Genomic DNA, 27289 nt, shown 5'->3' with positions numbered 1-27289 from the left:
TAACACTGTCAATCAGTCAGAAGATTAAGCTGAACCTATTAAGAAAAAAGTTATTAAAAAAAACTAACATTCTCATAGGATAGTAAACTTAGATCCCAATTTATACATTTTACATTAGTCTCCCATTAGCAAGCAGGTTTTAAAACATTTTGCTTTTTCTAGTAAGTTTGAATTTCCAGATACAGACTACTAAAGACCAGACCTACTTCTATTACAATTTTCTTATTGTGCTTAATTTTCAACTTAGACCAGCATTTTGTAAATAAGCCACTGTCCTGACATTACCTTCAAATGACAAGGTAAGACTAAAGGGGCAAGGCAGTAATATAGTAATATAGGAACATGAAAACCTCAGAGTAAAATGTTCCTTAAGTCACTAGGGATGGAATCATTCCCTATAGCTGAGGAGTTTGAAAGCAAATAGTTTCCATTATAAACAAAATGGAGGGAAAAAAGGCATTTGTGGGAGCTGACAACTGACAGGACATGTGCCACATACGGTTTGTATGTGAAATTTCTTAGTGGAAAGGACCAGGGAAAGGGGGGGGGAACATGCCTTGGATTCACAGCTTGATTCCAGTGGATCCCCCCCCCCCAAAGTCTTGCCCATCTATTCCTCTCTTGGTGTTACCAAAACTATCGGGTCCCCAAATTTCCAGAGAGTCTATTTCTAGAGGCAGTGAGGTGGTACAGCAGAGTTCTAGACCTGGCTTAAGGAAGATCTGAAGTCAAATCTAATCTCAGACATTTACCAACCTTGGGCAAGTCACTTGATCTGTTTACCTCAGTTTCCTCAGCTATAAAATGGGGATAATAGTAGCCCCTCTACCTCCCAGGGTATCAAAATGAGATATTTTGTACAGCACTTAGTACAATGCCTGGCACATAGTAGGCAGTATATAAATATTACTACTACTACTATTTCCAACTGCATTTATACCACTAAACTAAATAAGCTCTTCATTTTTTGCCATATCCCAGGACCTGGCTTGCTTGGGAACAAGGAGTTAGCACACCTCTCAGGAAGAGTTTAAATTAAAATGATATCCATATTCTTACAAATAGGGGATACCTGCGAATAATATATAGACAAGAAACTTAAGTAAAATATTAGATATGTATGCTCTAAATAAAACAATGGCAGAGAGCTGCTATATGGGCTCATCCTGCAGGCTATGTAGAAGTCTACCGAAGGAGCAAAAGCAAGGACAATAGACAGTAAACTGTCATTCCTAGTAAAATTAACGTGACACATCACAAATACTAAATTAAAATTGGTAGAGCTTGTGTGTACAGATAATCTATAGACAAAGACATAGATAAGCATATCTATATCACTTTAAACAATGGGCCAAGAAACTTGGCTTCTAACTTAGAGGACAAGTGCCAGAAATAGGTGGCAAAGTCAAGAGCAGTGAAGAGTTGGGCTAGATGATAGGAATGAAGTTTAGGCAAAATTATATTGACCCAGAAATTGGTTGAGGCAGGCAGCTGGTGGTAGAACTTATTCACGGGCAACAAAGAAGGTAAACGTCCACAGATCATAGAGACTCTGATTTATTGGGTCAGAGTTGCAAACTTAAGGAAACCAATATCCTGATGTCTCCCCAGGAACTGAACTTACCAAAATAATAACCAAGACTCCTGGCCAAGATGATTGGCAGCCTGAAAAGAGATAGTCAACCCATTCCCCATATGTCTACTTGAGCAAAAATCTACAAATATTATCAGAGTAAACACTGATCAAGAAATTCAATGAAAAACACTATTAGTGACTCCCACCCCAGAACTGCACAATCAGCCAGAAGAAGCCAAGAAAAACAGAAAAGGTGGCCACCAATGCAGCCAAAGCCCCATGGTGGCCCAGCATAGTCAGCAAGCCAGAGCAGACTTCAGAGACCACTGGGAGAGGAAGATGACCAGTTAAAACACAATACACTTACACTAGGACAGCCAAGAGCTTCTGAGTTCCTTAGCACCCTGTCCTAAGATACCATACAGGTCCCTGGCACTCTGAACCTTAAATATCCAGGGGAAGGCGAGAGGAGGGGCCTCCCTGGTGCTTCAGTGAAAGAATCCAGGTGACCTTGCACAAGCCCAAGCAAGACAGATCACTTAATGCAAAAGAGCAGCAAGAGACCGAGCCTGGCCCTAGCACAAAGCCCCAGTTCAAGAACTAAAAACACGTAAACGAGGGAAGAAAATGAAAACTACAAACAGTTTTTTCAGATCCAACAACCTACAAGAATAATGCTATAATACTACAAAGCAGGGTTTCAAAGAAATAAAATGCATTTTCTACAGGACTCCATAATACCTTTAAGAGATGAAGCAAGAGATAAAAAGCTCTGGAGGAAATGGAAGAATAAATAACTTCGAACAGAAATTGGCAAAACTTATTCAAGCAATAAGATTCCTTGAAAATTAGAAGAGACCAAACAAAAAACAACTCCATGAAAAAGCAAGAAATTTTAGGACAAAACAAAAAAACAGGAAGGAGAAGGAGAAGCAGCAGCAGCAAGATACCTGCTATATAAAGTAACTGACTTAGAAAATAGGTCAAGGAAGGATAATTGTCAACTCGACCTAGACAATTTCAGGAAATCACAAATGAAAACTGTCCAGATCTATTAGAACCCCAAGGCAAAGCAAAAACAGAAATTTACCAGCCACCTCCTGGAAGAAACCCAAAGAGCAAACAGGAATGTCATAGTTAAAATTTGAAGCTCCCATATTAAAGGAAAAGATACAAGTATCAAGGAAGAAACAGTTAAAATATTAAGGAACTATAGTCAGGATAATAGCAAACTGAGATTCTACAATAAACGAGCAGACAACCTTGGAACACAGTATCCCAAAAGACAAAAAGATAGGGGGTTTTATAAGCATGTAACAACTTATCCAGCAAAAGAATCATCATATGGGGGAAACAAATGGATCTTTAACTGAAAAGAGATTTTCAAGTATTTCTGATGAAAAGATTAGAACTGTGAAATACAAACAGAAGAATTCAAAGAAACCTAGCTAGATCAATTTATTTGATTAAACAATTAGAAGAGTCTATATGATGATGCAATGCTAATATTTTTTTTTGCAATGCTAATATTCTAAGAGGAGAATAATAAATAAGTGCTCCTTTAGAATCTTAATGTCTTCAAAGTGTACTGAGGACATGAAGTAAGAAGAACAGTGGACCTGGAGGTGGACTGGATTTATTCTGAGGGTTTCAAGAAGGGAATGAATTAGAAGGGAGGGCAAAAAGGGAAATACTACCATAGAAGAGATGGAGAGTAGACCTTATTCATTCCCTAACTGGGGTGTAAGAAAAAGAATATACCAAATGGAGAAAGAAATACAGGGAATCATCAGATGAAGCTTACTTCTATTCAAATCAATCAATCAACATACATTTATTAAGCACCTACAATGTGCCAGGCACTCTGCTTAGTTAGGAGGATATAAAAAGGGGCAAAATATAGTCCCTGCCCTCAAGGACCTTATAGTCCTTGTGAAGACAACATTCAAGCAAATACATACAAAGCAAGCCATATACAAGATAAATAGAAAATAAACAGAGGAAAGGCACTAAAATTAAGAAAAGTTGGGGGAAGAGGTCCAGTAATTATTTGACCGAGCTAAATAAAAGAGGGTTTACGTAATTACTTCACACACACAGTTTGGTATAGACGTCCATCAAACAACAGGGAAACAAGCAGGGATTAGAGAATGAGGCAGATTTTATAGAGAGGATAATACAAGGAAGAAAATAATAGAAAGAAGTTTCCTGATTCTGAAATGAGAATTAAAGTGAAAAAAGTACAGGACAGAGGGAGGAGAAAGCAAAGAACCAGTGTGCTAATCAACTGAGAACGGCTGAACAAATTGCAGTTTATGAAAGTACTGTACCATAAGAAATGATGAAACAATTTCAGAGAATCCTGGGAAGTAAGAAGTGATACAGATGTAAGCATACAGATCTAGGAGAACAATTTATACAAGGACAACACTGTAAAGAAACTCCTCAAAAACTATGATCAAAGCAATGTTCAACTGTATGTCTGGATGATCTACGATGAAACATATTACCTCCTGAGGAAGACATTCTATACATTTTTGACACAGCTACAGTGTGGCTTTATTTCGACTATATTTGTTACAAGGATTTCCCCTCCCTCTTTAAAAAAGAAAATTGGAGAGGGGGAGGCTAGCAATAGTGATGAATCTTAAAAGAGGGTCATTGAAACATTTTTTAAAAATACACGCAACTTCAGGAAGAAACATAAAACAAAAAGGAAAGTTTTGAAAATAAAGTGTTGAATTTAGCACTTAAAAAAAGCAGATGGTTATGAAATGGATATTCATGGTTTCTTAGACAATCCTCTTTTTGTGCTCTGCTATACATTCGGAAATGTTCATTTTTTGACATTTAAGTTCAGAATTAAAAAAAATGTAAAAAGTGTAACGATCTTTTATCTTTAAAACATCAGGCCAAGCCTAATATATTTCCTAAAATGTGTCTGAGCCAAAAAGTGAGCAGTTTAGAGGTACAGGTAATGGAGATAAAGCTGAAAGGCAGGTTGTGTCAGAGTACTGCGAGTTTGTATGTCAGGCTGAGTTCAGAATTGGGGAATCATTAATGAATGTTGTTAGAAGCTAAGAGCTGTGCTAAAGAATCTTTATCTGACAATAAGTAGTGGTTCTAAGGAAAAATACAGGTTAGGAGGCAAATAAAATAATCTGGCCACAAAGTAGTGAGAATCTTAATTAGACTGAGGGATTGGGAAGGAAGAGGAAAGAAAAGACGGAAAGCTTGGCAAATGAATCAGGGGGACTGGAGGGAGAATTTGACAGAAAAACCCAAGGTCTAGTAATGGAATCCACAGAATTTGCTCCCCTTAACACAAGGCCTCATAGGATCTTGCTGGGACTTGTCACCAATGGTACCCAAGGCACGATCTATACACCCCTTCTTGTTATTTTTGCCTACTTCTTCCACAAATCCACCAGAGTATCTACTCAGTATACTGGAGAATTGGTCCAGTGAAATATTAAAACACATACTGAATTGGGTTGTCCATTTACTGTCTTACAGTTTTCAACATATGGCTCACTTTTCAGTAATATATAGACCTGACGACGTTTTTAAGCACTCCTTTAACACAGATTATCGGTAACATATTTTACAGTCTATTTATGCCCACAATCCATATACCTGTTGCCCCTTTAGGTTAATTTCCACGCCGACAGAGATGTTCCATAATTTACAACAATATGACAACAGGGGAAGAAATGCTATTAAAACATAGATTTTTGCAATCTTGGATTCATTAAAAACCTAATACAAATTTCAATGTTTAATTCAGCTCAATATCCTATAGGATTATTAGTGATGAAACTCAATAACTTCCTACCAGAATGCATGGCATTTGTGGGTAATTTATTTATGTATGCAATGTGGTTAGCTAGACTAGTTTGTCCCAATACTTGTAGTGACAAAGGAGGTTTTGGAATATTATTCCAAGTTCATGTGCTTTCTGTGAGGAACTGAAGGTCTTGCCTTCAATGAGGAATTCTTTGGTCTAGAAAATAAGAACATTTCCCAGGATATCATAGTACAACTCTGGAGAATATGTCTAAGGTTAAACATTTTAACTTGATGTTAATACTCAACAAAATCAATGAATAAAATGTCTGCAATTCTATCTGGGAATGTCTTGTATATTTCTGACATTGTGAAAGCTGCTTTTTCAAAGAGATGAATTTTACTCAAATGAGTTCTATGTTGCAAAAAAAGTTATAAAATTAGCACCTACACTATCCTTCAAAAAGCTGCTCATGTTAACTTCTGGTCACTTCTAATACCATTCATTGAGATGTCATAAGGGTTTTTCCAAAGAGAAAGAGTGCAGTCTATCCCCAAACTCCTGATTTGTACTATAGGTAAGTCATCCAAATAGTATGTTCAATTCAGCAGATTTGTGAAAAGTCTGTTTTAGTATAATGAACTATACACAGACACAGCAAGGTAGAGAGATCTACAAATACAGAACACAACCTGGCATGGCTTAACACAATTCTAGCTTCTTGCTTAGGTATTCCACATCTCACTCCATAAGATTCTCAGATCCAGTGATCTATCATTATCCCATCAGTATCCAGTGATGAGGAAATCTCTCTGGTTGTCTTTCAAGGTCCAAAGTTACTCCACAAATGTGCTGTATCATTCCCTGGTATTCTATACTTAGAAAGCCTAGGTCTCTTTCCATACTCTACAGCTCTACAATTCTCCCCTAATCGGTCATATCTTAAATTTTACCTCTTTATGTGTCTTTGCAAACAATGTCCTATATTATATTGATTTGTAATTTAACACCAGTTGTTTATATGTAGAGTAAACTCTTATCCAGCATGGTCAGCAAAGTATTTGTTCAAGTCAGATTTTCTGTTTAACAGTTAGCTTCTATACCACAAAGTTCAAAAAGTATGCAACAAAATACTTACACTAAAGCTATACTGAAGATAACTTCATTTTTCTTGGATGATTCAGAAGGCACTTCAGGATCTTGCAGTGCCATCAATCATTGTGCTAGTTAACAGAAAGTTCCAGTTAATAAAACAGCATGGTGGATAATAGAGTTTACTATAAATGGATTCTTTTACAGTACTGAAGGTGTTCGAAAACAGTATCTTAAGCATTTCTCCTGAATTTCTTTTAATATTGCTACTTTGTATTACATATGAAGCAAAGTAAAATAAGAACTAAATCCTATCCAAATGATCATCTCTTTAACATGACTTGAGAATTGCTATGTTAAAATTCTTCTTAACATGCAGAAAAGACTTCTGTCCTTTATTCTTCTGGTACGCATATCAATTCCTATCCATGTGCTCAGGAGTTTTTCTAGAAGAACAATGCATCGAATAATCCAGTGGTCTTAATAAAAGTTTACTAGATTGAACTGAATTTGAAGCGGAATTGATTCTTTTCAGATGAAGAAAATGCCTACGTTTCATAGGAGATTTGCTGGTATGGCCAAAAATGTGTTTCCAGTCATTTAGTTATTCTTAATTTCATGTAGATTTGAATGCTTCAGTAACAGGAAAAAACTACCTAATGATTCCTTCGATTACTATAGCTTCTATCAGATGTCCAGTGATAGATGTGAGCACTTCTCAAATAGTGCCACTAGGAGGCAGATTTTCAGGCATGGCTCCCACCATGAAAGAGGGCTAGACAGGCACCTGGGAAACAGGTACAACGAGATTGCCTTGCCCAACGGGTCAAGAGGCTAGCTCACTACTTCCTCCCTACTATCTGTTCCTGGTACTGTGTATTTTTATTTCTCAGATTTAATACTCGATTTTACTTCCCGCCCCTTAAGTCCTTACTACTAACACACACACACACACGCACACTGCTTTTATGTAAAATCAGGAATACCAAATTCAACCCTAAAAATTCTAAAGTTTTGTCTTGATTTGGTAAAGACTACTAATCAAGAATACTACTCTTGGGGGCAGCTAGGTGGCGCAGTAGATAGAGCGCTGGCCCTGAATTTAGGTGGACGCGAGTTCAAATCCAGCCTCAGACCAAACACTTGACACTAGCTGTGTGACCCTGGGCAAGTCACTTAACCCCAATTGCCTACAAAAAGAATACTATTCTTGGAGAGCTGTTTTATAAAAGAGTTTGATTTCTTTTGTATCACATGAAAGCATAGGACAGGTGACTTCCTTTCCTTTATTTCTTTGCCTTTTTTCCCCCCTTCCACCTAGGAAGTGCAAGACTTTTTTACTTTTAATTTTTGGAGTCATCTAAATGGCAAATAATCTTATACTCCATCAGAAGAAACAATAAGGCAGAAAACATTTCACAAGAATCTGGACAAATTCCTGTAGTGGTTGTCAACATTTGACAAAAAGTGTCACGGAGAGTTGCGAAGTTGGGATACAAAAATATATAATGGAACATGAGAAAGGAAGACAAACAAAAATTTATTCCTGTTTGACAAGTTCCTCTATCAATACTTGTTATTACGTTACTAAAACAAGCTTACTTACATAATGGATATCAAACATAGATAAACTCAAGATCCAAATAGTGGCATTTTGCCGATATCATTAAGTGATAGGAATTAGGATTCATACTACTTTAACAACGGACAGTGGTGTTATTTCTAGCTTGCTTGATTTTCAGTACAAAAACCACATATCAAAAAAAGAAAGTAAAAAAATACATGAATGAAGCTGAAAGGCACCTCTAAAATCCTATTGGGACAAAGAACCCAAACTATAAGTAACAATGCTTCTCTAAGATGTAATTAATCAGAAAGCTATCAATCAGTATTGTTATTCAACAATGCCACTATGACAGATTAGAAGAAAACTCAGAAATAATCAAGTTAATCAAGCAACACCCTACCAACATCTTGCCCGCTTCTTGTGATCTGGACAGAAGTGTCAATAAGACATGCAGGTAAAATATAGATTATGACTAATGGCTGCATGCCAAAGTCAGAGAAACTCAGAAATAATTCCTCCCAGCAAAGGTCACAAATGTGACCAGATGGTATGAGAATATACTTTCACTCTTCCTGAAAACCATCTTTCTTTTCTAATAATTTTCCTTTTTCCAATTCATCTTCAACACAAGACCGTTTCATACCTTGTATTTGTAACCCCAGTATCTAGCACAGTGCCTGGCACATAGTAGGTGTTTAATAAGTGCACGATGAAGCTTTCTCATTCATTGTTTTAATGTCCTTTGCCTGCTCAAAATCTTCAACAGCTCCCTACCACCTGCCTAAAGTGACAACACGATGTGGTCAAAAATGCTCTGGACATGGGAATCAGATGAAATTCAGAGTCATTTCCCACCCCTGACAGTTGGGTAACAATGAGCAAGTATTTTAACAGTATATTAAAGTGGGAAAAGTAACAGCAACTATAAATCAAAAGGATTGTATGAATTGTTTGGCACTATGCAAATCCCAGCTATTATAATTAACCTTTTGTGTCCTCACCTAAAAACAGGGATTTAGCAATAAAATGCCTTAGCAGAGTTGTTTTGAGGATCAAATAAGATAATCTTTGCATATGTCAGAGCTGAACACACATCAATTATCATTAACTTGACACTGAAATCCCTCCACAATTTGGCACCATTTCTCCCTTTTCCCATAGTTCACAATCCAGATTAAACTGGTCTACTCACAATTGACTGAATCTGCTCTGCACTTCCCCAAAATCTGGGATAACGTCCCCTTCCAATATCTACCTACTGGCAACCTACATATCTTGCTCAAGGGCCAGTTCAAATGTCAACTTCTAACACATGAAATGTTGTTTGATTTCCCTAGCCAGTGATGACTTGCTCCACCTCTTGAACCAATACGCTTCCATCCATACTTTGAGACCATGGGCTCTGCATCTGGAGGTTAACAGCATGTTTCATCAGTCCTTTGGAACTGTGGCTGATCATTACATTGATCAATTATCGAGTATTTTGAAGCTGTATTGCTGTTACTATATACAATGGTCTCCTGGTTCAGCTCATTTCACTTTGAATCAGTTCATACGCGCCTTCCCAAGGTTTCTCCAAAACCATGCCTTTCATCATTTCTTAAAGTACAATATTACTGCATCCATCACATTCATATACTGTATCTTGTTCAGCCATTTCCTAATTCTTTGCTATTACGAAAAGAACTGCCGTAACTACTTTTATACATATGGACCCTTTTTCTCTTCTTTGATTTCTCTGGAGTACTGTAGTCCTGGTGTTGCAGCATGCACAGTCGACTAGCATTTTGGGTGTAGTCACATCTGGATTTTAACAGTGCCCTAGAGATGTGCTTCTAGAGCAGGATCTCTTTAATTTTTCTGTGTGATACTAGACCCCATTTAACCATTTGGTGAAACATGGATCCCTTCTCAGAACATTCTTTAAACACACAAAACACATATCCTTGCAAAGGAAACCAATTATACTGAAATTTAAAAACAATTTTTTTAAACATGAGTCTTCCTGAAATCTATCCATGAACTCCAGGAATCTCTGTTCTTGAGGATGTAGAAACAGTAGTGAAGAAAACAAAAGTGAAAAACTGTTGAATGAAACCACACAGAGAAGGCCCATGCTGGAGTGGACAATCTTTTCAAAATAAAATTTTTATTATCTTTTGCTTTTTAAAAACTCATCAGAATTTTGGCCAGTCTTCCTCTCTCTATTCCCTCCCAGAGAACCAGCCCATGATAACAAATACTTATTTAAAGAAAAATCAGTAAAATCAATCAATGCACTGTAATAATCTAAAAATTCACTCAATTGTTTTGTAGTTATTCTACTTATGTCATGGTCATTGTGTTGTTTTTCTTAGCTGTTCACTCCGCTTTGCATCAGATCACGTACATCTTATGAGCTCTGTATTGATACTATTTGTCATGCCTTGCAGCACAATAATATTCTGTCACATTCATGTACCACCAGTTTGTAGTTGGGCATCTACTTTGTTCCCAATTCTTTGGCATCACAAAAAACATTTTTATAAATATTTTAGGGTATAACTGGATTTTCTATCAGTGATCTCCTTGGAGTATAAGGCTAGTAGTGTAATCTCTGGATTAAAAGGTAAAGACATTCTACTTACTTTATTTGCATACTTGCAAATTACTTTCCAAAATGGTTGTGTTGATTCATAGCTCCACCATCAATGCACTATCATAATGCTACCCTCCCATAACCCTATAGGAACAATTTAAAAGGTATTGTTATCAATTATTCTCAATGTACCTGGGTGAAGATACTAAAAATATCTCAGACCACTACATACATACACACACACACACACACACACACACACACACACACTTTCCGTGTGTTTTGAAAGATGACTAATAATATCTATAATTATCCAATCATGTCTACTTTCAAGCTATTAAAAAAAATTGTGAGATGGTAACAGGGAAGCTTTTGCTATCAACATTCCCCAGACCACATCTTAATAATCGCACAATTGACCAAATGATGTAGAATAAAAGAACCTACTATGCTTTACTGTCTAACTATAAAATGCACTTGATTTGCTAGAACAAAAACACTCCCACCTCCAAAACAGGTTCATCTCCAACAAGGTATCTTTACTGTACATATGTCAAAATACAACACTCCTCAAAAGAGGTAACATTGTTCTATGACCCCTCTGATCATTAATATCGAGGCAGGCATAAAACAAAGATATATGCTTGTCAAATACGTTAGCCTCTGTCACAGAGGTCCAATGTGGAGTTGAAAAGCAAGTATTCCCTAAGGTGTTCCAGATGTTCCTGTTTGTGGATGACATATTCAAGCCCCAAAACACCGCAGAATCTCCTAAATGAGCTTTATAATCACTCCAAAGAACCTGGCTCTTCTATACAAGAAAGCCCAAGTGCATGATGAAAGCCTATTGTCCAGACAATGATACGCAAGAGAGCTTTTTTCATTTCTGTGTGTCTTGGACAGAAACTACAAATGGGCAGAGTTGGGCCAAGAGTTAAACAGGAGGAGAGTGGGCAAGACCGCCTTTGCAAACTACGTAGTTCTCCTGGGGACCCCAAGCTCATCTCTGAAAGAGATGTCAATTTTTTTTTTTTGGCTAGGCAATGGGGTTAAGTGACTTGCCCAGGGTCACACAACTAGTAAATGTTATGTGTCTGAGGCTGGATTTGAACTCAGGTCCTCCTGAATCCAGGGCCAGTGCTCTATCCACTGCACCACCTAGCTGCCCCAAGAGATGTCAATTTTTAAAAAATAATGCGAATCCTGGACCAACAATCTTCAAAAAAATGAAATTGAGAATTACCCAAAGTACAATGAAGAAGGCAGGAACACATACTTTACAAGAATTCTATGAGATAAATTAATGCTGTCAAAAGAAAGTCAACCGCGGACAGGTAGGTGGAGCAATGGATAGAGCACAGGCTCTGGAGTCAGGAGGACAGAGTTCAAATCCAGACTCTGATACCTGATACTCATTAGCTGTATGACCCTGGGCAACTCATTTAACTCCAACTGTCTCACCAAAAAGCAAAAAAGTTAATCGAAAAACATGTAGTACCCTTTCAGCAGAATGCAAATTCCCTGAGGGTAGGGTCAGTCTTGTTTTCATTCTTATGCTAAAAACCGTGCCAGGCACTTAGTCCATAGTTAATAAATGCTACTGACATAACTACTTTGTTGTAAGGTAGCAGCGTTAGGTTTTGTTCATGCGCTGGAACAGACGTCCTTTGAAGCTCCAAGGAATTGGGGATAAATTTATGATGAAGATAGAATGAAATGTGGATAAGCAGGAAGCAGAGCCACTACAGCTGTTCAAGTAACTGTCATATATGAGAAAACAGACTTGTTCTGCACAGGCTAGAACAGTTGTGTCAAATTCAAATAAATAGATCTCAGCTGGCTGCATACTGATGTAGAAAAATACAAATTAACATTATCTACATTATATGGCATTTTGGTTAAACATTTCCCAATTACATTTTAATCTGGTTCAGGCCACACTTGGAATTTTGCAGACTGTGAATTTGATACCTCTGGGCCAGAAAACAAAAGAACAAACTGAATAGACTGTCTTAATGCTACAAAGAACAATTACAGCTATCCCAAAATGGAACAGCGAGTTCTTTGCCAGTGGCTCTTCTAAAAGGACATGTTAGGAATGTGGTATTCAAGAAGAGGTTTGACTCTATGCTTGCTATGTCCTTTCTAACACCTAAGATGCTGAAATTACTCTTCAGCTGTAAGCAAACATTTGGGGGGGGCGGGGGAAGGATATTCCATGTTAAAAAAAAAAGTATGAAAACCCCAGAGCTACCAGATGTTATCCTTGCTACATTAAGATGAAGGACAGTTTTATGTTTCCAATAGTGATAGGTTAGTACTCATCGCCCTCACAGGCAGAGTCCTCCTCTTTGCCTAATGACACACCTATGCAGTGTAGCTGGGTACAAATTTAGGGATACATGTTATGCATTTAAAACAACCAAAGTCACAAGTTTTTTTGTTGTTGTTAAAGTGCCCACTATATACAAAGCACTGTGCTAGGTACTGAGTGCAGAGATCATATTTAGATTAGCCATAGGTGCTTGCAATCTAAGCACATAAATAAGATTTCAACACATTACCCAATAACTTAAGTGAGCATTACAAAATAAAATGCCTTAAACCTTTATTAGGCTTGAGGTGAAGATAGAAGTTAGTTATCACACTGGGGAGGGATGAATCAAGGTGAGGGAAGAGAAAAGAACCAAGGAAGGCAGCTACACAAAGGAGCTAGCATTTGGATCAGATTTTAAAGGACTGTTAAGGATTTAACAATAAAAGGGCAAGAGGGCTTTCTAGGTAGAGATCACCCTCAAGGTGAAGCAAGACAACCCACAGTATGCCCCTCCCCACTCATCCCCCCATCTCTAAACAATGAGTAATGAAATACAGCTAGAAAGGTAGGTTGAGATTGTGCCAGATTGTGGAGAATTATGAATGAATGCCAGGCAAAGGAATTTGATTTTACTTGCAAAGTATTAGGAAGCCACACAAAATTAATAGGACTAACAACCATATTTTTACATGAGAAAGATTATTCTGGCATTGATTGGAAGCCAGAGGATCTATTAAGAGGCTAAATAATATTCTAGGCAGGAGGAGAATGTTAAAGAGAGAGTTGGCACGTTATTGGTGATATCTGACCAGGTAAATGTGAATACCAGGAAGAGATAAAGGTTTAAGGTAGAAAGATGATTAGTTTTAGACTTGCTTAGACTTTGGGTCCCAGTGTGTCATTCAGATGGAGATATCTTTACATGGAGCTGGAAATGAGCTCAGAAGAGAGGCCAAGACTAGAAATAGAGACTTGAGAATCATTTTCATAGAGTCCTATGGAAACTAAAAGAGTTCCCAGGAAAGGAAAAAGCACACAAAGAGTACCTAGGAACCATGCTTGGGGACCTACAACGTTAGACTGAGAAAGAAATAAGGAATCAATAAAATATGGGGAAGGAGAGATCACAGAAGAGGTAGGAGAACAAGGAGCCTGTGCCATCTCTTAAGGTAAGGGAAGAGAAGCTATCTGGGAAAGAGGAGGTGGAGGCAGTTTAAAGTGCCAAAGTACCAAAAAAAGCCAAACATTTTTTATGACAGTCATTGGTAGGCAAAGCTTACTTAAGAGGATTAGAACCCAGGACCTTTAGTAGCTTCATCAGCACATGAGAACAACATTTTTATGAAACAAAGCTTAATTCCTGACCATAATTTATTTGTGTGAAAAATTCACTGCTAGGCTGTTTAGCGCCCAACAGTGGTGTGCCTGCACCCATTAAGTGTTTCCTTAATGCTTGCTGAGCACTTTTTGCAGTGGCAAATTGGAATTTGACAGGGTATCCATCAATTAGGGAATGGCTGAACAAATTATGTTAAATAAATGGGATGAAATACTATTGTGCTGTAAAATGAAGAAAGTGTCAGTTTCAGAGAAACCTAAGCAGACTTATATAAACTGATTCTGAGTGAAGTGAGCAGAACCAGGAGAATAATAAATACAATCACACCAACATTGTAAAGACAAACAACTTTAAAAGACTTAGATCCTCTAAGCAATGCAATAACCAAACACAATTTCAGAGGCCTTATGAAGAAAAATGTTACCCATACCTCTTGAGATGTGATGAGTGTGGGCTGAGACTTTCACGGAGAGGGATGGGAAGTCACATCACGCAGGTTAGGGCACGGCCACTGGGACAACATCCCTCCACCCCCTTTATACATGTTTCTAACCAGAGCTTTGCTTTCCTTTGTGTGTGTGTATGTGTGTGCGCACGTGCTTTGCATGGTAGGGGAAAGAGGAGATGAAGGGAGAAAAGGCAAATTTTTTTGTTGATTAGAAAAAATTTAATTTACAACAGGTTTGTTGAACCAAAAATCTCAGGATTTATAAAACCGTATCTGGGAAGACAAACGACATAAAGTTCATTCTCTATCGGTCTCTTTCTGGATCAACAATATCAAAGAGGAAAATTTCAGCTCCAAACAGGATACAAATTTGATGCAAGTCTTCATGGGGCCCTCAATATCTTTTTTCTCAAGGTAGCCACCTATTTGCAGTGTAGTAATACTTGGGAGAGACAGTGGCTTAACAGAATATAAAAATTTGTTTCAAACCAACAAACAAAAACTGAAAGAATTTATTAATCCTCAGATGAAGAAACAGTAGGCATAATTATCAATCTGCAGATGACACAAAGCTGGGTGATAGCTGATACAAAAGAATATATATCCTTGTATATTGTTTTGTTTAAGATTCAAAAGCCAAACGAATAACAGACCAAAGCAAAGTCCTAGGGAAGCCCATCTCTATACTTCCATTCAAGTAAGAAAGCTTACCTAATAACTAGAAGACTGATCAATTACATGAGTTGCTCACCTGGAAAATGAGGTGCCCTCTACCTCATTTCAGCATACCAAAGATATAACCCTGTCATCTCTGAATGAATCATTCCTTTCTCAATCAACCACAAATAATACCTGGCATTAATAGAAGTGCTTTTCAAAAAACTTAAATGTTGCCTTTCGAGCCTCACAATTAGCCCTCTGGTGGAGGTTCTTAGGTATCTATGTTGTTTCACACATTAACCTCAGAGAGGTTATGGTAGTAAGAAATGGAGGTGGGATGAAAAATCAGTCTGTCCCCCAAGTTTAGTACTACACTCACTAGGCAGGCTAGATGGCTTCTGAACTGACTGGTTTGTACAAATGTCTTTAGCTCAAAGAACTTGTCACCTGATCACTTCACAGAGCCACAGGATTTGGGTTTATACTTTTCTCAGAACAACTGAATGTCAATGTCTTTTCCACTGTCTTGGTGGAATAAACGTCTTTAGCTGCCCTCAGTGCATCCAACTGTATCCTACTGCAGGCCACCAGTCCCAAGCCCTTCGATTATAAAGCACGCTTTGGACAAACACAAACATCCAGAGATCCCAAATGGGAGGGGTAAGAGGCAAGACAGTGTGGTGACTAGATTGGGAATGACCTGGCTCTGGGGAGAAGATTTAAGGAGACATTTAGAGAAGAGACTTAACTTAGTTCAACTTTCTTTTCATGTTATAGATTAGGAAACCGAGGTCACAAAAGGGTATATGACTTGCCCAACCTCACAGAAGTTACACATCAAGATTTAAATTCAGGCGCCAAATTTAGGGCCTGCCCTGCCCAGTGCTCCAAAGAGGGCAGAACCTAAGCCAGGGGTTCTTAACTCAAGAGTTCGTGAACTGGTTAAAAAAAAAAGTTTTGATAAATGTATTTCAATATAATTGGTTTCCTTGATTCTCCTACATGTTTTATGCATTTAAAAGCATTCTGACAAGGGTTTCCTTAGGTATCATAGATTGCACCAGAAGAATCCATGAGACAAAAAAGGTTAAGAAACACTGTTATAGGAAGATAAGCTAGGCCTTAGTCTAAACTGCTTTCTAACAGTAAGACATCTGTCCTTATGAATGAACAAGCTTCCCATGCTACTAAACTGGAAGCATTCAAGCAGAGAAATACAATAAGGTTGGGCAGGTCACTAGAGAAACCCAGAGTTTATAACTGCAAATTAAATTTAATCTTAGTCAGCAAAGCCCAAGCATGGAAATTTACTTTTAAGTCACAATTTAATGCTTTCCAAAGCAAAAATAAATGATTCGTAGATAAGCCAGAAAAAAAACGATCCAAACCAAGTTCCCTCCACCAGCACAGCCATCTAAGAAGAGTCAGTAAGGTCTTCATCCTTTCAGTACATCCTCCAAAAAATCCCTCTACTATTGTCAAGATACTTTAAAACAAAAGCCTATTCCACAATTTTTATTCCAATCTTCTCCCCCAGAATCTATACCCACCTTCCTCTCTGGCCCAGGAAGTCAAACTACACTCCCACAATTATCTCAAAAAATGATCCCCAACACCTCAGTGAACCCTTTTCCTATTACTCTGGCACGGCACACCCCAGTGTCTCCTTCCTTTTTCTCAGATCCTACTTCAATTTATTGCATAGCACTTAGAACTTGGTCACAGATTACCATTTACTAATGTCTAAGGTTTTAAAAATGTAACAAAGTAAACATACCCAACCTGCCAGCTCCCACAACACCCAGCATACTATTTGATTAATTCCCTTCACAAATCTCCAGGTGACTGCATTTCCAAAGCACCATAAGGCAAGCCAACTTTCCTTACTCCCCCCAATTTCACTTTATTAGTGGTGCTTTCCCACCTGCACTGGTTTCCAAACCTAAGTGGAAGGGAACCCCAGTAAGGCCTGATTAGGTTAGAAAGCATTACTTCTCAAATACTTATTTTTGCTCTTTATTTAACCTTCCTTCTTCAAAGCAAAATACTTAGATGGCAGAGGCGATCACTATGTAAAATACAATGGAAAAAACACAGGACCATAAAGCAACAGGCTATGTACACACCATATTTTGTTGTTTTAACAATTTTCTAAAAGGCCAAACAAAAGCACTTAGATGTATTAGCCTTCCAGAGATCCCAGCAACTCCCCCCACCAGTGATCTCTACTTTCTCATCATCTTTGCACTTTTGGTCCACTCACACCACATGATGAACAGCACATCAAAACATAAACAAAAAGTGAAGTTTATGCAGCTGTTTGCCATTTCACAGTCATGCTGCTGCCGAATACCTACTGTGCATGTTAGCAAAAACAAGTCTTTCTCCTACATAAACCCATGTACTTTGACAAGCATTATTTGAAAGTCAGTCCTTGACCTTTTATTTTTATGCCCTGGAGTTGGATGTTTGTGTTAGGCCATGCACTTTTGCTCTAGTTCACTTAATCCCCAAATAAAGTATTGGATCATATAATAATGTAGTGGCTAATGCATTTAATCCTTAGCAATGGTTACTAGAACCTATGGTATAGGAGATTTACAGACACATGAACATAATTCTACTTGGAAAAAGAGGTCATGACCCCTAAGACCGAGATCATAAAATTCCCAGATTTCCTTTCATAGCATGCATGATCTTTTGTTGCCTGAAAATAATATGCAATTCCAATTTTAATTTTGTTGAGTCATCTCTGCCAAGCAAACCTTCCCTTTTTGCTCTGTATTCCTAAAAGTTAAAATAGTCTGAAGATACTTTCTGCCTTACAATTTTCATTTTTAAAAAATTATTTCTACTTTATACATCAATTTTGGAAATTAACATTTTCAACATTACCATTGAAATTATAAGTATAGAAAGATTAGTTGAAATAAGCACTTGAAAGCAGTAACTACTAAGAAATTCCAAATGGAATTCTGAAAATGCATTTTTAAGTTAACATTAATTTACTTATTACTTGGTACATGGCTCAATTCAATTTAACACGCTCAACAAACTGGCATTTTCTACTCTTAATACTGGAGATGACAAACTTTCTACAAATGTTTTATTTCTACTAATAACTTCAATTTTAGTTATTTTCAAGGGAAATTTACCATCCTTTAAAAGATTCACCAACAACAATTTTAATTTCCATAACTGTTATTGTTTCATTCAAACTTAATACTTAAGAGTAATTGTTTTATGCCCCTTTCAACTCCAAAACAAAAAAAATCACAAAAAAAGTTACAGACATTAATAAGGGTTTGCATCTGATTATCAAAACATACATAGCTTTTGGGGATCAAGTAAATAGATTTTCATCATCTATGACCTTTAGCAATTTGTCCAACAGCAAACAGCCTGCTACAGATATTGAAATGTTCAACACAATTAAAAAAATTAATTTCAATGAAGTAAAATCTGCTATGGCTAAATTCCCATTTGCATTTAATATACTTTTTAGTTAAAAATATTTCAATCCATTAAAAACAGCACAAACGATAGCCCTTTATGTTTATTCAAGATCTGGGGATCATTGGGCCTATAAAGGTTTGGCTGACTCAGACCACAACCCTAACTTTCATATATTCAGATTATGGAGCACAGAATGACAAGCAGCAGCTGTGATGCCAGTTTAATTAAAAATAGAGACTCTTAGAAGTTACAGTACAGACAAACTTTAAATTACACTAATGTAGCACTTAGTGGTATTGTTTTTAAAAAGTTTAAAGATCTTTATATGTGTAAAAAGCAAGTCAGATAGTCCCTGACCTCTTTTTAAAGAAGCTCCAAGGCTAAAAGAGGCAACTGTGATGCAGCCAGACAAGAAGGGCATAAAGATCAAGAACACAAATTAAACAAAGAACTGCAGACCAGCCTTGGGTCAGTCCTACTGCATAGCTTCACTACAAAGTTTCCTGAACCTAAATGTCTAAGTGGCAATTTGTTTGTAGGCTGTATAAGCCAAGAAAAATGGCCATTTAATACCTTCCCCTCCACACACAAAAACGTGCAACCGAAGTTCAAGGCCAAATACCAATTTAACTATTAGTTTTGGGTACTTTTACCCTCAAATAGATTTTTAAAAATCGGTGATATTGTAAATGAGTCTTAAGATGTTACTAAAAAAAGTTATGGGGGTAGGAGGGAGAGCCGGTTGGTGACTGCTTTACAAACTACATAGACATAGTAAGCATATAATCTGATTTAGGATAATTTTTTACCACGAACATTATTCTGATGTCATGCTATTCTGAGTTTCCTATATGCAAAACACTAGACTGGTAAACATTTAAAATCATGCATAACAAGGGTCTTGGTTCTGATACATTTACTAGCCAATTGTCCCTGAGCAAGTCACTTAACCTCTGCCTCAGTTTCCTCACCTATAAAATGAAGATAATTCCCAGTGTTGTTATAAGGATGAAATAAGAGTTAAGTGTTTTGCAAACCTTAAAGTGCCATACAGATGCTAGCTATTATTGTTAGTTATAAAAGACAAGGTTTAGGACAAATAAATCACTATCAGACAACAGTAATAATTAAAACAGCTACATCAAGTTTTACGTTCAAATTACTGAAATGTCCAAAAGAAGCCTTAAACTTACTTTACCATTTTGGTAAAAACACAGGCTGTATTTTTATGTCACACTCCTCAATCTGGTTTGTATAAAAAACCTCAGAAGGTCCTATAATTTCACCAAGTAAATGTTATCTTTCCTTACTTTAACATTTTGTTCCTAAGTATCTCATTTTTGAGGGTGCTACTCAAATGTGAACCAATATGGTAGCAAGGACACAAAATTTTTATGCCATTTAGTGGCTGACCAACAAGTACTGCTTAAGTGGGTCCTATTCATCCTGGGGATCAGAACTCAGTTTATCTCCCCAAAACTAGATTTAAATGGCAACAGCCACATGTTCATACTGTCAGAGACCATCCCACTGAGAATCCAAGTTCTGTGAGAGCAAAAGACTAGTCTCACTTTATTTGCATCTTCCCCTCTGGCCTCATTCAGTACCCGACCCACAGCAGGTATACTCAATGCTTGGAGTTGGAGAATATGATAAGTTGTTCTTTTAGTTCTGACAGTATGGTCCTAAGAAGTGCCAAGGTAATTCACATCTACCAGAAATGCGGCAGGGATTTAAGATCTATGAAATAAGTCATTTTTAAAGATTAAAGCAGGGTCAAACAAAAGCTAAGAAACTAGTCAAAAATTTTTAACTCTCTAAATCTGATTATCAAATTTGGCTGACTTAAAAGATTCTTGAGGGCAGAGACAAGTATTCACATCGTTGCACCTTCAGCAACACAGAATTCTGCTGAATGAAAATGTTTCCCCAAGGGCTCTGAGCCCCACACAAATGAACTAGAACCAAGTTTAAAAAAAAAAAACAAAACCCAAAACAAACAATTCTAAAATCTGTTCAACTCACAGGGGACCCAAAAGTTGTATTTTTCAAATTCAGAAAAGCTAATCACAGTGTTAATGCTCAGAAAATTACTTCTATGTTAGTTTCACTTTAGAACTAAATTATGGATCATAGGATTTAGAGCTAAAAGGTCACCTAGTTCATCCTCCCTCATCTTCTATACGCAAAGACTGAGATACAGGAAGATTAAATGATTTGAGGGTCACACAAATAGTAAAACAGAGTGAGCTAAGCTCAGAAACCTAAGGTCCCGACTCCAAATTCAGCGCTGCTTCCTTTGCGACCAGTAAGTTGACTCTGGAAAGTCTGAGGTTTCTGGTACTTAAAGTATGGCCTCATCCTTTCCAAATATGTTATATATTGTGTCTATGAAACCAAGGCTTAGAAATGTGCTACCAGTTAAACCAGTATTCACTCTTTCATGATTTTAGAGGCATTATCAAGAGATCACTGAATGTTTTAATCTATTTTCAAAGTTTTCAGTCATTATTAGAAATTTCAATTTAATACAGAATACAAAAAAAAAGTTTAAAAGATCTTACTGGGGATTTCCACCACACTGGACATTCAGCAAGGAAAAAAAAATTACCAAGCAACTTGGGAAGCAGGAAGCTTAGTGATGCTCAGAAATTTCCTTTAGTTCTATACAATAAGCAATTAAAAAAAAGAAAACTTATTTAAATCAAGGCTCCAGCAATACTCTTCCTCAACCTCTTATCCAGTGTTAAGAATGTTTCTAAGCAAATGGAAACTTCCCTTAATTTCCTGAAGCTCAAAATACAATCTGACCCACAGGAAAAGAGGCTTCAAAGGGAGGTGATGACCAGCCTGAACAAAACTCACTGCACGAGAAAGAAGTTACCAGTGAAAGAAGTCCAGATGCGGAGAGCTGGCCTTGAGTTTCCAGCTCACAATTGGAGTATTGTCTGAATCTAAACAATAACGCAGCATTTCTTTCCCTTTTTAAAAAGCTATAGGGCAGAGTGGAGTATTAAACTGTGGACGAGCCCCCTCCCCCAACAGCACAGAAAACGACCCTGGTCTAGACGAAAACCACGGCGAGCAGAACCGCCCCGGCCCCCGACCGCTCCCGGGGCCGGACGCGCCGCGCAGGTAAGCGGAGCCCGGACGCCCGCCCCCTCCCCCACGCCGGGCCTGCGAGGATGTAAACAGATGCATTCCTGCTGCCGCCCCGCTCCCCGCGGGGAGGCCCGGCCCGGCCACGCCATACCACCTCGGGGAAGCCCCGGCGCCCCTGCCCCCACCTCCAACTTGGCTCCCGGCTCTCCCAAGTTGTTGCCTTCCTTTCGCTCCCTCGGGCCGCCCCGGCCAAGCCCGAGAGGGGCTGGGGGGGCGGTCTTTCCCAGTCGCCGCTCTCCCCGGGACCGGCCCCGCGCCCCATCCCTCTCCGGCCGGGCTGTCCCTGTCCGGCCGGCCCGAGGCCTCCGCCATGGCGGGACGTCCAAGCTCCGCCCTCTCCTCCCGGGCCCCCCAGAACCGCAGGGCCGGCGCGGATCAACAAGTGGCCGGGCCTGGCCGCCCCGCCCCGCCGGGCCTAGACCCGCGACCCCCGCTCCGCTCGGCCCCCGCCGGGCTGGGCCCCGCAGCCCGCGCCGCCGCCCGCCTCACCTGGATGACCTCGTTGACCTCCCGGATACATTCCACCATGTGCTGCAGGATCTGCTCGGCCGTGAGCACCTCGTAGCGGTAGTCCTCCTCCTGCTCGTGCCCGGGGCCGCCCCCGCCGCCGCCCGCCCCCGCCGCCGCCCCCGCCGGGCCCCAGGGCGCTGCCGCCGCCCCCGCCGCCCGTCTCCCCGCACAGCAGCCCGTCCCGCTCGCCCCCGACGCCCAGCCCGGGCTCCACCAGCTCCACCTCGCCCAGGTCCAGGTTATCGTCGTCGGGCTCCTCGTCGTCGTCGTCCTCCTCCTCCTCGGCGCCGCTGTCCTCCTCGCTGCACTCCTCGTCCTCGTCGAACTCGTAGTTGTAGCCCTCGTCCGAGTCCATGGCGCGCGGGGGGCAGGCGGGCGGGCGGCGGCGGGGCGGGGAGTGGGGGGGAGAGCCCGGGCCTGGCCGGCTCCGGCCCCGGCTCCGGCCCCGGCGGGCGCGGGCGGCGGCTCCTCCCCGGCCGGACGCGGGGGGCCCGATCGGCAGCGGCGGGAGGTGGTGGCCGGGGGTGGGTGGTGGTGGTGGTGGTGGTGGCGGCGGTGCTGGTGGTGGCGGCGGCAGCGGCGGCGGGGAGGAGAGGGGGAGGGGAGGGAGGGGGGCCCCGCTCGCCTCGGTCAGACGCGGCTCCGCTCCGGCCTCCGAGAGAAAACAACCCCCAGCGCCACCGCCACGGCCGCTGCTACCGCTACTGAGCCAACAAAGGGGCGTGCGTCACCGCGCCGCTCTACGTCACCGCGTCCCGTCACGCCGCCTCGCCCCGCCCCGGAGGCGCGCCCCGCCTCTTCCGGTCGTCCACGGCCCCGCCTTCTTCCCTGGCCGGAGACGTGCTGTGACGGCTCGCCGCCTTCCCCGTGGCCCTCTGCGCGGCTCACAGGGAAACCCCGACGCCCCCGCGGCCTCTCACCTTCCTTCCGGTCTAATTTCTCCGCGCCCAGATTGTGAGGAGCGCACGCGCGCGCGCGGGAAGTATGTCCGAAACGCCGCCATGTTGGTGTGCCGGGAGGTTCCAAAGTGCTGGCGGAAGAGTGAGGGGCGGGAGGGCAAGGACCTTTGTCATGTGGGTCCGCACCCGCCCGTTCCTCTCTCCTCCTCGGCTCCCGTGGAGGGAGTGGCTGCGGCCCTCGGCCTGACGGACCTGTACCGCCCAGGCATTCCCAGGGCTCGGCCGGCCAGGCCCGATCCGACCTGGCTCGGACGGAAGCAGGTCCGTGGGCGGGGATTGGGCCTAGCCTGTTACCGCGGCCCCCGGTCCGAAGGCCATTAGGGCATCCTCTTGTCCGAAAGAAGCCTCAGACCGAGAAGAGACAGAGGAAGGAAGCTCTGAGTCAGCTGGTCCAGGAGCCCGGCTTGGGACATCGATTGTGGCCGCGATCTCCGTGGGTGACCTCGTGGGACAAGTGAGATTCCACGTTCAGCTTTGATTAGCACCTCCACTTGGCTTCGGGGTTCAGAGACCACAGCAAACCGCTCCGTCCCGGTGGAGCTCTCCTTCTGCCGACGGAACATAATGTTGACACTAACAGCAAATGCATGATATAGACAAAGGAAATTCTGGGAGGGAAGAAGAGGGTCAGGATAACGTGCCTCTGGTAGGACGTGACATTTAAGCTGACCTGTAAGGAAGACAGTGATTCATTCCATCTGTGCAGATCAATTTATTCTAGGTGTAGGGCACAGCCATTAAGGCATAAACGTGGTCTTAATTTCGTAAAGGGTTAAACATTGGGGTCTTGTAAGATCCTTTATAGTTCTAAATCCAGGATCTCCTAATTTGTCTACTTCGTAAACATTTAGAGTGGAGGTAGGGGCAGTATAATAGTGTCCCAACAGTTTTAAAGTGCTTTAAAACTGTACAAAGACTTGAGACATACTGTGTATTGAGTGGAACGCCCATCCAGGAATCAGAAGAATTGTGTTGGAGTCCTGATTTTTTTGTTACCCGAGTGAGTCATCCTTTCCCTTCTCTGGATTTTAGTTTTCGCAACTATTAAATGAAGGAGGACAGTTGATTTAATAGTCTCCGTTTGAGTTCTACGTTAATGTGATTCTGAGGCACATCTCTACTGGAACCATTTTAATAGCAGCACTAGGAAGTTGTTCCCATGTTTTTCTCTCCAGTATTTATTTGCCTAATTATTTCTCCACCTGAGACAGCCCAGGAGAGAAAAAGAAATAAAATTTTACCAGCTTAAAAGTGTGAAACTTGTCAGGACTGTTGCTTTACTGATTCCTGGATATTGACATTGCTGAGATCAGCAAAGAATTTGTTAGATTGCACCATTCCTGAATTATCTTCCTGTTTAAACTCCATTGTAAAATTGATTGTCTTTGGTAGAAGCCCAGCTGGTTTTGATATCATTGTTTACTGTTATGTATCCTTGATATAGGAAGCTTGAAGTAAGAGGAAATAATTTTTTAAAAAAGTTTAAGCAATTCACTGTATTCTAGTGTTAAAGAAGACATCCTGGGGTCATTATGTGACCATCTCCCTGCCTCCAGGCAAATCCGAACCACAGCCTTAGAGTTGAACTAATTCTGTGTGTGTGTTTATTACTAATATTACAGACTGATGCCAGACTGGAAAAATCTGGCAAGTCTGATTAGACAGTGGTTATCTTGATACTGTGCAGCAAGTAAGCCTAGCACCATGTGGCTGGCATGATGACCAAAAAGAGAAGCTGTAGCAGATCAGACTCACTGAATTTGGAGGTTTGTCCACTTTGACTTCATTCATGTAGATTTACCCCAAATCACTGAACCAGCATCTCTGTTTTCTAGGGTAGGAAATTACTCCATTTAGTGTTTTGCCAGAATAATACATTATTCCCACTGTTACATATCGTATGTACTTATGAACGGTGGCTTTGTGTGTCATCTTCAAAGATAAACATCTGGGCCCTCATTCAGTTCTTTTTTTTGAACTCCATCCTGGATTCAGGTTGAGTTATTATTGCTATTCCAGGTAAACCAGCTTAACAACTGCTCTGGCCATAAACAGGCAGAGAGATGACCCACATGTGTTATTGTTTTTTTAAAGTGACTAGTATATCAGGTGGTATATCAAGTAGTGCCTATTATCTCTAAGCTGCGGTAATTGTTGAATGTGTCAATCATGACGCATAAACAACAGGATGAGAGAGCCATACCATAGACAATAAACAACTGATGCTTCCTTGTCTAAAGTGTCCGTGTCATCTGAAAGATGAGTGAGATGGTATACTGTGAGCTCTGCTACTGACATGAAGTGTTGGGAAAGTCTTTTGTCTCAATGCACCTTCTATGATTCCTTTGCAAGAATTTCCCATCCCCCTTAAACCAATCATGATTTAAAACTGACTAGGCTTTTTAAAGGGTTTAATCTGATGTTTTCCAGAGTAAGAACTCTAGAGAGGCAAGCCTTGTCATAGTGGATAGACAACTGAGCCTCAGAGTAAGGAAAACTTGGGTTCAAGTCCTACTTCTGACACATGTTGGGTTGCTGTGTGGCCTTCGGCAACTCTAAGACTTAAGTTGTGGAGCAAGTGCTCATCTGTTTTAGGAGAGGGAGTGTCCTTACCAAAAGACATTGCTCTGCTAATGAAATCACAATTCCAATTGAAAAAAAAAGGCAACACCCAAGGATTTCTGGTTTTTCCAAGGCCACAAATATAACATCGCTTACCTGCCAGGAACTTAACGGTGCAAGTGTTAATAAGAAGTACTTCTCAGATAAATAGAAAACAAAATGCCATAAAAATTCTTCTAAGAATAGATAATAGAAATAATATCTTCCAGCAAATCCAGAGCACTACAATAAAAACCCAGTCTCCAGAACAGATTTGAGAGAAATTGATGAGTACAAATTTATTTAAATGTGATTTGGGCTTAATGCAGTTTTATAGGCATAACACTTAAAGATTTTTTTCAACCAATGTTTTGTAATGATATAATGAACACATTATTGCCAAACTCTGCCATAAGGTATCAAAACCTGTTGTAAATGTGGCTGAATCTGAAGCTAGCCAGAGCCAGGAACCTTTGTTATTTGGGCTAGTCATAAAATGCTCAGTATGATTAGGGTAACTGTATATCTGCCCTCATGCTGATGGTTCTCATTTTGCCCTCTGTGGCATTTTCCCAGTCCAGTGTTAACTAGATCCTCTTGTCTTGACAGCTGGGTAAGACCTTATAGAATCTAGTTGGGAAGGGTTAATGTTCTTGTTGGGAGATGGAAATTCTGTTACCAATTTTAAAAATTACATTGTTTCCAGACTCTGGAAGAACTCATTTAAGGTGTAATGGCCTAAAGTTTGGCTATAGAATTCATAAATGCTACCTCTCATTGTTATATTGAGGAGCAGCCAGAATTGTAGAACCTCATGCTTATAAAGGACCTCAGAAACCATCTAGTTCAGCACTTTTGTTTATAATATAATGGACAAGTGGTCATCTAGCCTTTTGCTTGAAGACCTACTTTTGGATAACCTTAATTGTCAAGTTTTTCCTTGCAGGTAACATATCAGCTTCTCCAATTTCCATTCATTGGTCCTAGTGCTGAACTCTGGGGTCAAGCAGGAAAAAACCTTTTGTATATAGCACCTTTTCACATACTTGAGGATGGCTGTTATCTACCCTCTTAAGTCTTCTCCAGTCTATCCTTAAATGGGGTGATCTTGAGACCTTTCACAATTCCGATCCCCCAATTCTGGGTGCTTTTATCATTACCTCAATAAAATGTGACACCCTGAATGAATGTTATACTCCAGTGTGGTATGACAGGGCAGAGTACAATGAATATCACT

At 40.3% G+C, this 27289-nt stretch overlaps 1 protein-coding gene across 1 annotated transcript in view; it reads right to left on the bottom strand.

Moving 5' to 3' along the window:
• Positions 1-22902, bottom strand: part of ARIH1 (ariadne RBR E3 ubiquitin protein ligase 1) — an 81484-nt gene extending 58582 nt beyond the window's left edge. Inside the window, 2 exon segments of the mRNA XM_020994469.2 lie at positions 22472-22595; positions 22597-22902. Of these exon segments, the coding sequence (XP_020850128.1) occupies positions 22472-22595; positions 22597-22847 (375 nt within the window). The 5' untranslated portion in view covers positions 22848-22902.
• Positions 22903-27289: the final 4387 nt, after the last annotated feature.

Source organism: Phascolarctos cinereus, unplaced genomic scaffold (assembly GCF_003287225.1).
Source record: "Phascolarctos cinereus isolate Bilbo 61053 unplaced genomic scaffold, phaCin_HiC Scaffold_3;HRSCAF=262, whole genome shotgun sequence".
Taxonomy (NCBI): domain Eukaryota; kingdom Metazoa; phylum Chordata; class Mammalia; order Diprotodontia; family Phascolarctidae; genus Phascolarctos; species Phascolarctos cinereus.
This window is presented reverse-complemented; position numbering and strand designations above follow the sequence as displayed.